Here is a 12,253-nt window from a genome sequence, read left to right on the forward strand (position 1 = left end):
TGCCCTGGAAAGCTGTCCTGATAACACTGGTGGAAAGATCGAGATGAATTGCAGTATGTCCTAATTGGGACAGTTGAATAGATCGAGGTGAATTGTAGTAAGGATGTCCTAATTGGGACAGTTGAATAGATCGTGGTGAATTGTAGTAAGGATGTTCTAATTGGGACAGTTGGATAGATCGAGGTGAATTGCATATAACAAAAGTGCATACAGATCGCCCCAATGATAGATTCTATATAAGAAGACAAGGTACACATTTTGTTTTACCATGGAAGCAAGCAAATTCTTGAGAAATAATAACTACAAGGCTAACAAAATGATGAGAGTGATAACATACTACTTTCTGGTAGAGATTATAAAGGTCGGCCTGATTTTCTTTTGCCAAAGATCACCTCCCACACCACTGGTGAGAATGGGCCTTTCTTGTCCAGGTGCTCCCTGATTGACTTCTCATCAATAGCAAAGTTCCTGTCCTGGAAGCTCCTCACAAGCTTCTCACCATCATCCACCCCTTTTGTCTTGCACACTGCATCAAGCAAGCCTACAAACGTCTCAGCATTCGGCGCAAGCCCAGCCTCAAACATCTCCACACAGAACCCAACAGCATCATCCAGCCTGCCCCCCTTGTACAGCCCCTGTATCAGGAGCCAGTAGCTGAATGCGTTGGGGATGACTCCATTCCCTTGCATCTTCCTGAAAATCCTCACGGCGTCGTCGAGCTTGGCTGCCTTGCAGAATGCCTCGACGACAGCTGTGTAGATAACCACCTCCGGGATGGCTCCCTTCTCTCGCATCAGGCCGAACAGCTTCATGGCGTCCTGGACCAGGCCGTTCTTGCACAGCCCGTCAAGCATGGCCACGGCGTTGGGGATCAGCCCGGTCTCCTTCATCTTTCGGAAGATCTCATCCACGTCCACCGGCTGCGCGGGCGCAGGCTCGTCCTCAGGCTGCCGCAGCTCATCGCCGCCTCCCGTAGCGGCGGCAGCGGCGGCGGAGGGACCATCGCCCAGCTTAAGCTTCTGCAGCAGCGTCTCCCCGACGACCTTCTGCGCGCTTCGCTCGGGCTGCTGCTGCTGCTTCCCGGCGGAGGCGTCAGATAATCCCCTGCCACGCCTCGGCGGCGGGGGAAGGGGGTTGTTCTCGGGGTCGGCGCCGAAGTTGAGGGTGCGGAGGAACGCCTCGTCCTCCTCCTCTTGCCTTGCCTCGCGGATCACCCGCCTCCGCCGGTCGTCGGTGGAGTAGGGGCGCGGGAGACCCCCAGCGCCACCTAGAAGGAGGAGGCGGCGGAGGGCGCCTGATCTCACCGGAATCTGCAGACTCATCTCTCACTTGCTCTGGCTCTCTCCTCTCTAATCTGGGTCGTGGCGGCGGAGCACGCGAAAGGCAAAAGAGACGAGCACTCAGATTGGGGATTTGGGGTTTATCCTCCGCGGCTGACCAGTGGGTCCCACTTGCCCTGGCGATAGTTCGTACGACTCTTTTGGGTTCGAGTAGCTGCCTGCCACCCACGGCCCATGGCCAGCCTCTTAACACTGGCACGAACCCATGTCGAAGGCTGTGTCGCGCATTCCGTCGAGCACCTTAACCTCTCTCCTCCCCCGCGCCCTCAACCCCCACGTCGCCGTCGTCGACCTCGTCGCCACCCACCTCACCGCCGTCACGGACGACGCCGAACCCGTAGATCTCACCCGTCTGCTCCCCTACCTCGGCCACGACGAGCTCACCGCTGTCGTTCTGCGCGCAGGACACTCCCACCCGCTCCCAACCCTCCGCTTCCTCCTCGCGCTCCCGCCGCCGCTCCAGCCCTCGCCTCCCCACCTTGCATTCCTCGCGCACTCGCTCGCCTCCTCCCGCCTCTTCTCCCACGCGCTCGGCGCGCTCTCTCACCTCATCCGCCTCCACCCGCGGCACGACGCGCTGCCCACGCTGCTCGTCGCGTCCGCCACCGCGCCGCACCCTTCCCTCCCGGGCCTCCTCGTCAAGGCTCTCCTCCGCCACGCCCGCCTTCGGGACGCGTTCCGCTCCGCCCTCCGCGCGGCCGCCGCGGGCGCGCCCCCCGACGCCGCCGCCTTCAACTCGCTCCTCGCCGCGCTCTCCCGCGCGGGCCGGTTCGATGAGCTCTGGGCCGCGCGCGGCGCCATGGTGCGCGCCGGGGTGCGGCCCGACGCCCGTACGTTCAACATCCTCGTCGCCGCGCTCTGCCGCGGGGAGGACGCCGAGCGCGCGCAGGGGTTCCTCGAGGAGCTGGAGGAGCAAGGCTTCGAGCCGGACGTCGTGACGTACAACACCCTCCTCGCGGGCTACTGCCGCAAGGGGAGGCTGCAGGACGCGCTGCATCTGTTCGGCGTAATGCCGTACAGGCGCGTGCCACCTGATTTGGTCTCGCACACCATCTTGATGGACGGGCTGTGCAAAGCCTGGAGGCTGAACGAAGCTCGCCGGATGTTTGACAGGATGGTGCAAGGTGGGTTGTGCCCTGACGCTGTTGCTTATAGTGTTCTGATCACAGGGTACTGTAATGAGGGACAACTAAAGGAGGCGAGGTCGCTGCTGATGGAGATGGCTGGGAGTGGGCTCTTGGACATAGCATTCGCTCTCAGAGTTGTCATTGAGGGTCATGTAAAATTTGGGAAGCTGCTTACCTGCTTGAACATGGTGGCACCACTAAGGAAATATGGTATTATCATCCCATCACAGAGTTATAGCTGCTTGATCAGTGCATTGTGTGAGGATATGCGCCCTAATGCTGCGAGGGGTTTGCTGCAGTGGATGATAGAGGATGGGCACAGTCCTAGTCTGCAGGTGTACAATATGATTGTGGATTGCTTCTGCCGATGTGATAATCCAAAGGAAGCTTTGGATGTGAAGGTTGAGATGACCACTAGAGAAGTGAAACCCAACTATGACACTTACCAGGCACTCATAACCTGCCTTTGCAGATTGGGAAAGAGCTTGGCAGGTCAGTCAATAATGGTGGAGATGATTGAGTCCGATTTCCATCCGAACGAGGCCATTTGTGCTGCCTTGGTTTGTGGCTTCTGCAAGGAAGGCGACCTTGATAGAGGAGAACTAATTGTGAAGTCATTCGCGCTTGATTTTCAGATCCGCTGTAATGAGAGCTTTAATGCATTGATGAGGACTTACTGCGAGACTAGGAGCACAGCAGAGTCACTAGCACTGCAGGACCGGATGTTAGAGCTGGGTTTTGTTCCAAACAGAGAGACTTGTCGATCTATTATATATGGACTTTCAAGAAGCCCTGGTTGAGTTGCTGACATCTGTAACAGAAGGCACCAGCTTGAATCATCTTATTGAGTGGTCTACATTATTGCTTACAGTAATATGCATGTATGGTGCACCCATTTCCCATCGTGACGGTTTTCCAAGGCTAGACTGGAGGCAACATTTCATTCTGGTCTGACAAAGGATATGGAGGTCAAATCTACTGGTCAAAGCTGAGTGGTTACCCCCATTATCAAATTCTGTTAGCAAATGGCGCAGAGGACAAAACATTGAGGACCCAAGGCAATCAATTGTAAGTTTGACAATCTAAGTAATATAACTGCAGAAGTATAGGGAGTTGCAGGGAAAACACAAAAGAATAAAGTTTTAAAACAAATTGGCCTTGTTCAGTTCCCAAAAATTTTTGTTTTTGGATACTGTAGCATTTTCGTTTTTATTTGACAAACATTGTCCAATTGTGGACTACCTAAGCTCAAAAGATTCATCTCGTGATTTACAGTCAAACTGTGTAATTAGTTTTTGTTTTTATCTATATTTAATATTCTATGCATGCAAGTTTCGATGTGACGGGGAATCTTGAAAATTTTTGGGTAGTTTTTGGGAACTAAACAAGGCCAAACAGAAACATACAATTTTTTGTGTTTTCGGTTTCAACTTTCCTTTTGAAGAAAAACCTGGTTTGTGGTGGAGATCACATTTATTTCATTTTTAAATAAATTCTAAAAAGGAATATACCAGGAATGCATTAGCAAGTCTACTGTATAAAGGTCATGGACTGAACCCAACAACTCTTGGCAGCCTGGTTTCTCATGAAGCATAATCAACACTGAGATGATGTTGACCTGAGGCTCAATTCTTGGAGCCCAATCTTGTTTTTCTTCCACAGTTCTTCCACAAAATAATGCTACATAGTTCAGATCCAATCAAGCAGAGTGGTGATGCCATTGACAGATTCCTTGGCTGCCTCAGTCTCAGAGGTGGAACAGCACGGCATGCATTATGGTTTGTGGAGGAACTTTTTTTCCTGAAAAATATTGTTTGTGGAGGAAAATGGTGTAGAGGAGAGGTGCGTACCACATGGTGGGCAAATTTGTACTGAAGTAACCAGATTTAGCTGATGTGATTGTGTGAATACTAGGCAATATTTGGTACTGGAGTAATGGTTTATAGATGCTACTTTCTAATTTCTATCTGCTATGTCTATGTGGCAGTGCTTCAGATGGAGGTCTTTCATCAGCACTCACAGTTTCTTTGACCATCTGCTTCAAGGGAATAGGCAACATCTGAAATGTGCTTATGTACTGAAAATTGAGAACCGTGGATTGTTTGTGTCAGCATATCCTGAAACTGACAAAAATTTCTGTTCCTAAATTGTGGTTAACAATTACGGTGAATTGGCTTATACTTTGATATGTTAAGTGAACACATTGAAGCTCCATGTGGTTCACTTGTTTGTATTGTAGCCATCTAGAATGTGTGGTTTTGAGATATTCAACTGTGCTGCATTTCTAAATTAGGCGCTTTGCATTGAGATGATTACCCTGCTTCCTGTTCGAAACCTTTTGCTTATGCTTATGCACATTCCGGTGAGATTTAAAAACTGTCTATGTTACCAAATCGGCATTGTGATTTTAAAACTGTGACTAATCAGCATTATTGCCCCTGACAACATTGTGCACAAACGGTTGCCCCTATACAATAAAACAAGTCTCTTGTAACCTCTAACAACTGCTTAATCAAACATTGTAGCGAGTAGATATACACACGGATAAAACACTTATGCACATGCTAGGTTCATGCAAATAGCAAGGACATCGGTCTTGATATTCCAAAATCAAGAAAACAAGATAGCACATACAGAATGACAGAAGCCAATTTGTTCTTGCACATGTTGGTGAAAATTGGAAAATTTAGCTGTGGGGCAATTATAATTTATGAAATTGGTTATGGGACACTTAAATATATTTTTATTGCTCTAAGACACTAAATTTTTCTTTGTAGGACACCTCAAGTGTACCTAAAGCAAATAAAAAAAATTACAGTGTCCTGCAGCCAATTCCACGAATGACTGTCTTGTAGCAAAAACTTGTCAAATTTTGAAGAAGTTGTTTTTCTAGGACATGTTTGTTTGAACACCCCGTAGAAGCGTTTTGGGCTAGGGATGCCGGATGCAAGGGGGTTTCCCACAAACCCATAAATTGGCTTTACTTTTTGTTGTTTGCCACTTGTAACCCATAAAATCAGTTGCTGGTGCACATATCAAAATGATTCAAGATAATGTGACACTTTTAGAAAACATCAAAGTGAAATCTTTATTGAGATTAGCCTAATGCACATGCCAACATGTTTTATCTCTTACATTTTTCCACAAATTAGTTGATGGCATGTATCCACTAAATGATGGCTATAATGAAGGTGGGGAACTCCGAAAGTGCATGTAGCCTAATGGTGCAAGTACTTTATAGCACCTATTGGTCTGGAACTCTGGATTTAACTTCCCCGTGGTAGCAAATTTTAGGCTGGTCAAAAATGTTCCTTCGCTAGCAAAGCCGCTTCAAGGATTTTCTCAGGCAACTAGGTTGAATTCTTCTACGTTAATAGCATTGCTTTGGGAAGGTCATGCCGTTGCTAGTTGAGTTTTCTTTATGAAGGTAGGGAATCGTATCCGTAACATATAAAGCCCTAGATTGACATTTGAGAACCACATAGCATTCCAAAATGCCTTGCATCTAATAGGTAAATTTGCTTTATAGCTATTAAAATATATGGGCTAAACCCTTTGTTCATGCAAAAGTGAATCTGCAAACACAAAGGGCTAATACCCGATCCAACGTTAAGGCGTGCCAGCCGTTTTGACATTACAACCGACAAAGGTGGTAACTCGAATACTTTGGTCCCAACAACAGCGATGCGCCCGGATGCCACGGCCAAGAGGTATTCACGCGGAACTCGAGAACTCGTCAAGTATGACTCGATAAATTTTTAAGAACTCGTAAGTAAAAGAAAATATGTGAGTTGACGAAGTCGTCGAAAAAGTAGATGCAAAAGTAGATGTAAAAGTTGTGTATAGTATTGATTGGATTGTTATTTTACATCGCTACTAGGCCTATATTTATACTATGTCCTGAAGAGTTACAACCATATACGACTAGGATTCTAGTTTCAAACCAAACACAACTCGTACATAAAATAAACTCTAACAACTATAGAAAATAATATTTTATCTATCCTGGATGATCGGCACACCACCATTGTTCTCCCGACGACTTCTACATCTTCCTCCACCATCATCGGCATACCATCCTTCATCGGCATTGACAATTCGTCAACCTCTGCCATCGGTGCCGGTCAACTACCGTTCCTGGACTTAACCATATCCTCCTCCTGTTGCCTTGTTATCGGTATCATAGGCCATCGGCAACTTTCTTATCAGCCAGTCATTACTTCTCTAGCTGCCGATCCAAGCTTCATTAACTTTCCTGATTTGTGTCCAAAAACGTTGTCAACACATGCCCCCCAATTTCGGAGTATAAAATCATTAATGCTCCAAAATTCTCTCCTGATAATGATGCCCTTTTCACAATTATTTTCCTCTTATAGCAATTAATTGCCAAATCCAAACAACCTTAATTCGGGTCTCCAGCATGTACCTCGAATCTCTCAACCTCCCGAACCAAATCTCCTAAACATACGCTCATCGGCAACCGTTCTGTTAGAACCGACTACCGATAAGCCGACCAAGAGATCTTGCACAGTGAAATATCTTCTAAAATCATGATTACTTGCTGTAAAATCACCTGCATAATCCCTTGATTATCGTACGAACAGTTACCATATCCACCTGAACACCTTCAAATTTCACGGATACGGCAAAGAGATAAGTCAAAAATACCCCTGCTCACTCCAATCTATAAATACTTCCTTCCTCAGCACTCTTTCCCCACCTTGCCACCCTTCATTCCCAAATTCATCTTCTGGCAGCGGCATTGGCGAAGAACTCAAGAGCTCGGACAGTAAAGAACCTCCCCTAGATTTTCCAAGTCTTCGACTTCTTCTTCTTCTTCTTCTCAGGAAGAAATGGCCGTCAACTTCACTGTGCCTGAGGTTAACTCGTCCCCATTCTTTTATCGTAATCCTTTACCTTTTCGCAAGTTTATTTACTTCGTATTTTCTTTCCCTTTTCCTTCTGTTCTTCCAGTCTTCAAACTTTAGGAATTGAGCGAGAAAATTGTCATTCCCACCGAACAGCCCCACCTCCAGTGCCTTGGTCCAATGGGTGATCCAGATCCTACCGATTTGATCAATGCAGAAACAATCCTTTTAGGGTCGAGAATTTTTCTTTAGATCTATGGAAGGACACTTTCTGATCCTGGCCAAACCCCACCAAAGGATGGAAAGATTGGTTCCTAAGGGTCAGTAACATGAATGAAGTATACTGGGGTGAACGTAAGATAGATCAGTGTATCAAGCTTTCCATCGCCAATATGGAAAAGAATGAATCAATGTTGATAGCCGCCTCATATTTTTGGTTAGACACTTTCAATGCCTTCATCTTTGGTCATGGCCCAGCTTCCCCTACTCTTTGTCGTTATGCTTACTAGTCTAGATATTGCAACTGCCGATGATGGCCAGCTATTCGGCCGCAAAGCCAAATACAAAGTAGAAACCCGTAACATCAATGGCTGGTCAGGGTATATTCAGAAATACCAATGAACAGGACCGGTTGTTTAGAGGGAGCATGCCACTTTTCTGAATATGTGGCTAGACAAATTCATCTTCTGCGGCGATCGGTAGGACCAACCTCCGTCTACTTATCGGCAACAGAAAGGTTAGCCGATGGTGGCCGATTCCCTCTTGGCCGATACCTGCTAGGCTCCGTCTATCATCTCCTCCATCAAGTAACCGAGAAACTCCTGCTAGGTGAACCCATCGGCAATCTAGGAGGCCCTTGGTGGTTCATCAACATGTGGCTCAACGTTCATATGCACAAACATCTTCGATTTGACTTTTTTGCACAGCAATTCCCTCGAGATATTGCCGAAGATTATGAACTGACAGATGATGAATCGGCAACTCGCTCACCCCTCAATTATGGTGAAGCTGTTATAGTCCTCCCTGGTACCAGCTCCAACGAAAACCAGATCGGCCGATTCTTTCAAACTTTGTATGACGACCTTTCCAAAGATCAGCGAGCATGGATGCCTTATGAAGATCCAGAGACCAGATTTCCGCTCACCTTCCATCCTTTTGATAATGCTCTTAACAAAGACAATGATTTGATGATGGCAATCATCACCCCAAGAGCAATTCTAGTGAACAACTTTGGCAGTAGGAAGAACATCAACACCACCTACGAGTTTTACAACCCATCGGCACTAGCTCGCCAACTAGCCTTTGGTTAACTGCCGATCAGACTTTGTTATGCCGATGTTGTAAAACCAAGAGAGACAATAACCAGCGGACTTGAGTGGATCAGGATAGCTCAACTCCAGCCAGACGCCGATATGACAGACATCGATCTATTGTCTTGGGTTCCAGCTCTCTTTACTACTCAGTTATACAAACATTGGTGGGAAGAATGGAAGGAACATCTGTTCAGGGTATCGGCCCGCACGTACCGTAACATGATTGACTCAGATTATGAAGTTCCCGATGATGTGGTAAGTTCCTTGCCGATACTTAAGTCCCTTTGTTAATTTTAACTTTATCGGAAACTCATCCTTTTCCATCTCAACAGGTTGATGACCCAGCGCCGACGGTGAGTAGAAGCGGAAGACCGATCGAGCTCCTCCAATCAGGCTGAATTTCTTTGATCGGCTATAATGCACCAAGTCTAGCAGCTCTGATGCACCGAAACGTATGCTTCAAAAAGACGAGCACCAAGCGGTTGAAAGTTTCTCCATCGGTAGCTGCTGCCACTCTGGCACAAGCTTTTAAGGTAAATTCTCAATTTCCCTCATCATACCGATTTCATTCCATACTTACATTATATTTTCACGACACATCGGCCGCAACGGGAACGTCATTGGTAACTCTGTTTTGCACCAAACTTTAACCAAAATTCCTTTTCTCATATCTAACTTGTGAAATTTTGTTTTTTGTAACAGTAGACTGGTGCATCGGCAAAGACCAAGAGGACTCAAACATCGGGAGCCGATGCCCCCCAGCCCAGTCAGGCTCCACCCAAAAGAAAAGGTCCAAAGAGCACCAAGACCCAGGCAAAACGACAGAAGACAACACCATCCTCTCCACCTCGTCCAGTATCTCCGATCCAAGTAGAACCTTCTCCTCCTCGATCGGTGCCCCAGCCGCAAGAAGTTCCTTCTCCTCCTCGATCGGTGCTCCAGCCGCAAGAAGTTCCTTCTCCTCCTCGATCGGTGCTCCAGCCGCAAGAAGTTCCTTCTCCTCCACAAGCAGATCCAACCGATGTATCTGGACAGACGACCAACCCAGTAGATCTGGGCACCTCATCGGTTGTCCCTCCTGAGCAGACAATCACTATTCCTCCTCAAGGTAAAGTACCGATTACAGAATCATTACCGATGATTTTATAAATACCATTGTGACCCCTGGTAATTTCCAGCTGAAGATATTCCATCGGCAGCTCCAGCCGATCAAACTATAGTGCCAGCCACATCTCCACGCCAGAGACAGGAAATCACCTTGAAGCAAGTAAGTCACCCGATTTATCAGATTTTGCATCGTTAATACTTAATTTTGGGTAACTCATCTTCTTCCTTTTCCAGGAGGAAGACTCTCCCGATAGCCTATTCTCCTTTGCTATCGACATTTTCGATGACGACGGTGAAGAAGCAAGCTCCTCAACGGCAGTCGGTATTACATCGGCAGAGATCAAGACTAAGTTGGAAGACTTACTAGCTCTATTGCATCAAGACACAGCTCAGCTAGTGGATGATTTCGACCCGGCCAAAGCCATATTCAAAATTCTCCATGGCCAGATTCCAGCCGATGCTGAAGAGATCCTCTTTCAAGCTGCCCACCTAGAAAGTCGCCAGCTCTAGTACCAGAAAGCCACTCAGTGCCTTGCCGATAGAGCTGCCTACGCCCAGCTTGAAGAGGAGATGCTGCAAGTGAAGCATGTCGCCGATGAGAAGCATAAGAGCATCGACGTTTTGCAATCCTCAGGCACTGAGCTGAAACGAAGAATTTCTGATCTATCGGCCAAAAGAGAGGCTTTGCTAGCCGAACTCAAGTAGGTGGAGGAAGCTCTGACTCAAGCCCAACAAGAGGAAAACCAACTGCCCGATGCGCTTAAGACTCCTCAGCAAGAAAGAGATGTCCAAGCCCGAAAAGAATTGCACATGAAGAAGAAGCTGAGGTGGAAGGTTCCGCCGATGAAGATACCCGAGAGATAGAGGAGGCCAACCATATCCGTCTGCGCGCAATATCGGCTATCCAAACCTTGTTGAACCTATGAACTCTTCATCGACAGCTTGTTTAATCCCCTTCTTAAAAACTTTGATCATTTGGTCCAGCCGATAGGACTGTTATCGGCACTTAAACTCTTTATACATGGCCCCAAGAACACTTTGATATTTTGCCCAGCCGATAGAATTGTTATCGGCATTTAAACTTTTATGCGTCAATCCACATACTAGGATAGTATCTCTTTAAATATTTTCCATTTAATGCTCTGGAAAATTCAACTCATTCGAGAGTTTCTAAAATATAAGCATTGCCAGGAGCAGATCGATTTATCCGATAAGGACCCTCCCAATTAGGAGACCATTTTCCAAATTTTGAGTTTTTAGTCCCAATCGGTAGAATCAGTTTCCACACCAGATCTCCATCGGCAAATTCTTTGGTCTTTACTTTCTTGTCATACCATTTAGCAACTCTCTTTTTATTTTCCTCTATGCTAACTAAAGCTCTCAACCGATGCTCTGCTAAATCATCCAACTCATCTCTTATCAAAGTAGTATAATCATCGGCAGTTAGCTGATCCTGAGAAAACATTCACCTAGAACCAGTTTTGACTTCCCAAGGCAACACTACCTCATGTCCATACACCAGTTGATAAGGTGATACTTTAGTTGCACCATGACACTGCCATCCGATATGACCACAAGGCTTCATTTAACAGTGTGTGTCATTTCCTAGGATTTTCTTCAATCTTCCGCTTAATGAGCTTAATGATCCCTTTGTTAGAAGCTTCGGTCTGCCCATTAGCTTGAGCATAGTAAGGAGAAGAATTCAACACTTTAATCTTCATACCGATTGCAAACTCATCAAACTCTCCTAAGGTAAACATGGTACTCTGATCGGTAGTGATTATTTGGGGAATGCCAAATCGGTAAATAATATGCTCCTTCACAAAATCAATCATATTAGCTGATTTCACTTTCTTCAAAGGAATAGCCTCAACCCACTTGGTGAAATAATCGGTGGCAACCAGGATAAACTTATGTCCTTTGCTTGATGGTGGATAAATCTGACCGATAAGATCAATAGCCCATCCCAGAACGGCCAAGGTTTAATGATAGGATTCATAGCCGATGCGGGTGCCCTCTGAATATTGCCAAACTTTTGACATCTTTGACACCCTTTGAAATACTTGAAACAATCCTCAAGTATAGTCGGCCAATAATATCCATTCCTCCGAATCATCCACTTCATCTTAAAAGCCGATTGATGTGCTCCACACACTCCCTCATGAATTTCACCCATCAAGGTTTTAGATTCATCATCACTTAAATATTTAAGCAAGACTCCATCTATCGTACGATAATACAATTCTTCCTCGAGGAGTACATACTTTGTAGCTTGAAACCTAACACGCCTCTCAACTTTCTTGGATGGATCTTTTAAATAATCAATAATTTCTCTCCTCCAATCATTGGCACTGACTCCCGATAATATCTCCAAGATGGGCTGATATCCTGAGGCATGTTGAGCTAATCGGTTAGCTTCTTCATTATGCAACCGAGGAATATGCTCTAATCAGAAATCTCTGAATTCCTTCAACAATTGTACACACCTTTCATAATAT

The 12,253-nt window shown here is 46.2% G+C and overlaps 2 protein-coding genes across 4 annotated transcripts; one reads left to right on the forward strand and one right to left on the reverse strand.

Annotated features, from left to right (window-relative positions):
- On the reverse strand, positions 177 to 1,468 carry LOC8074993 (pentatricopeptide repeat-containing protein At4g38150). Its single transcript, XM_002457939.2, has one exon. It carries the CDS (start codon positions 1,320 to 1,322, stop codon positions 354 to 356), a length of 969 nt encoding a protein of 322 aa, XP_002457984.1. The 5' UTR covers positions 1,323 to 1,468; the 3' UTR covers positions 177 to 353.
- On the forward strand, positions 1,515 to 4,668 carry LOC8074994 (pentatricopeptide repeat-containing protein At5g40400). 3 transcript variants are annotated; one of them, XM_021457385.1, is made up of 2 exons: positions 1,515 to 4,309; positions 4,455 to 4,668. In XM_021457385.1, the coding sequence occupies exon 1, from the start codon at positions 1,546 to 1,548 to the stop codon at positions 3,265 to 3,267; it is 1,722 nt and encodes a 573-aa protein (XP_021313060.1). In that variant the 5' UTR covers positions 1,515 to 1,545; the 3' UTR covers positions 3,268 to 4,309; positions 4,455 to 4,668. The 3 variants fall into 3 exon arrangements, with proteins under 3 accessions (XP_021313060.1, XP_021313061.1, XP_021313059.1); XM_021457386.1 differs by having other exon boundaries at positions 1,515 to 3,535; XM_021457384.1 differs by having other exon boundaries at positions 1,515 to 3,535; positions 4,042 to 4,666.

This window comes from Sorghum bicolor, chromosome 3 (genome assembly GCF_000003195.3).
Source record: "Sorghum bicolor cultivar BTx623 chromosome 3, Sorghum_bicolor_NCBIv3, whole genome shotgun sequence".
Classification (NCBI taxonomy): domain Eukaryota; kingdom Viridiplantae; phylum Streptophyta; class Magnoliopsida; order Poales; family Poaceae; genus Sorghum; species Sorghum bicolor.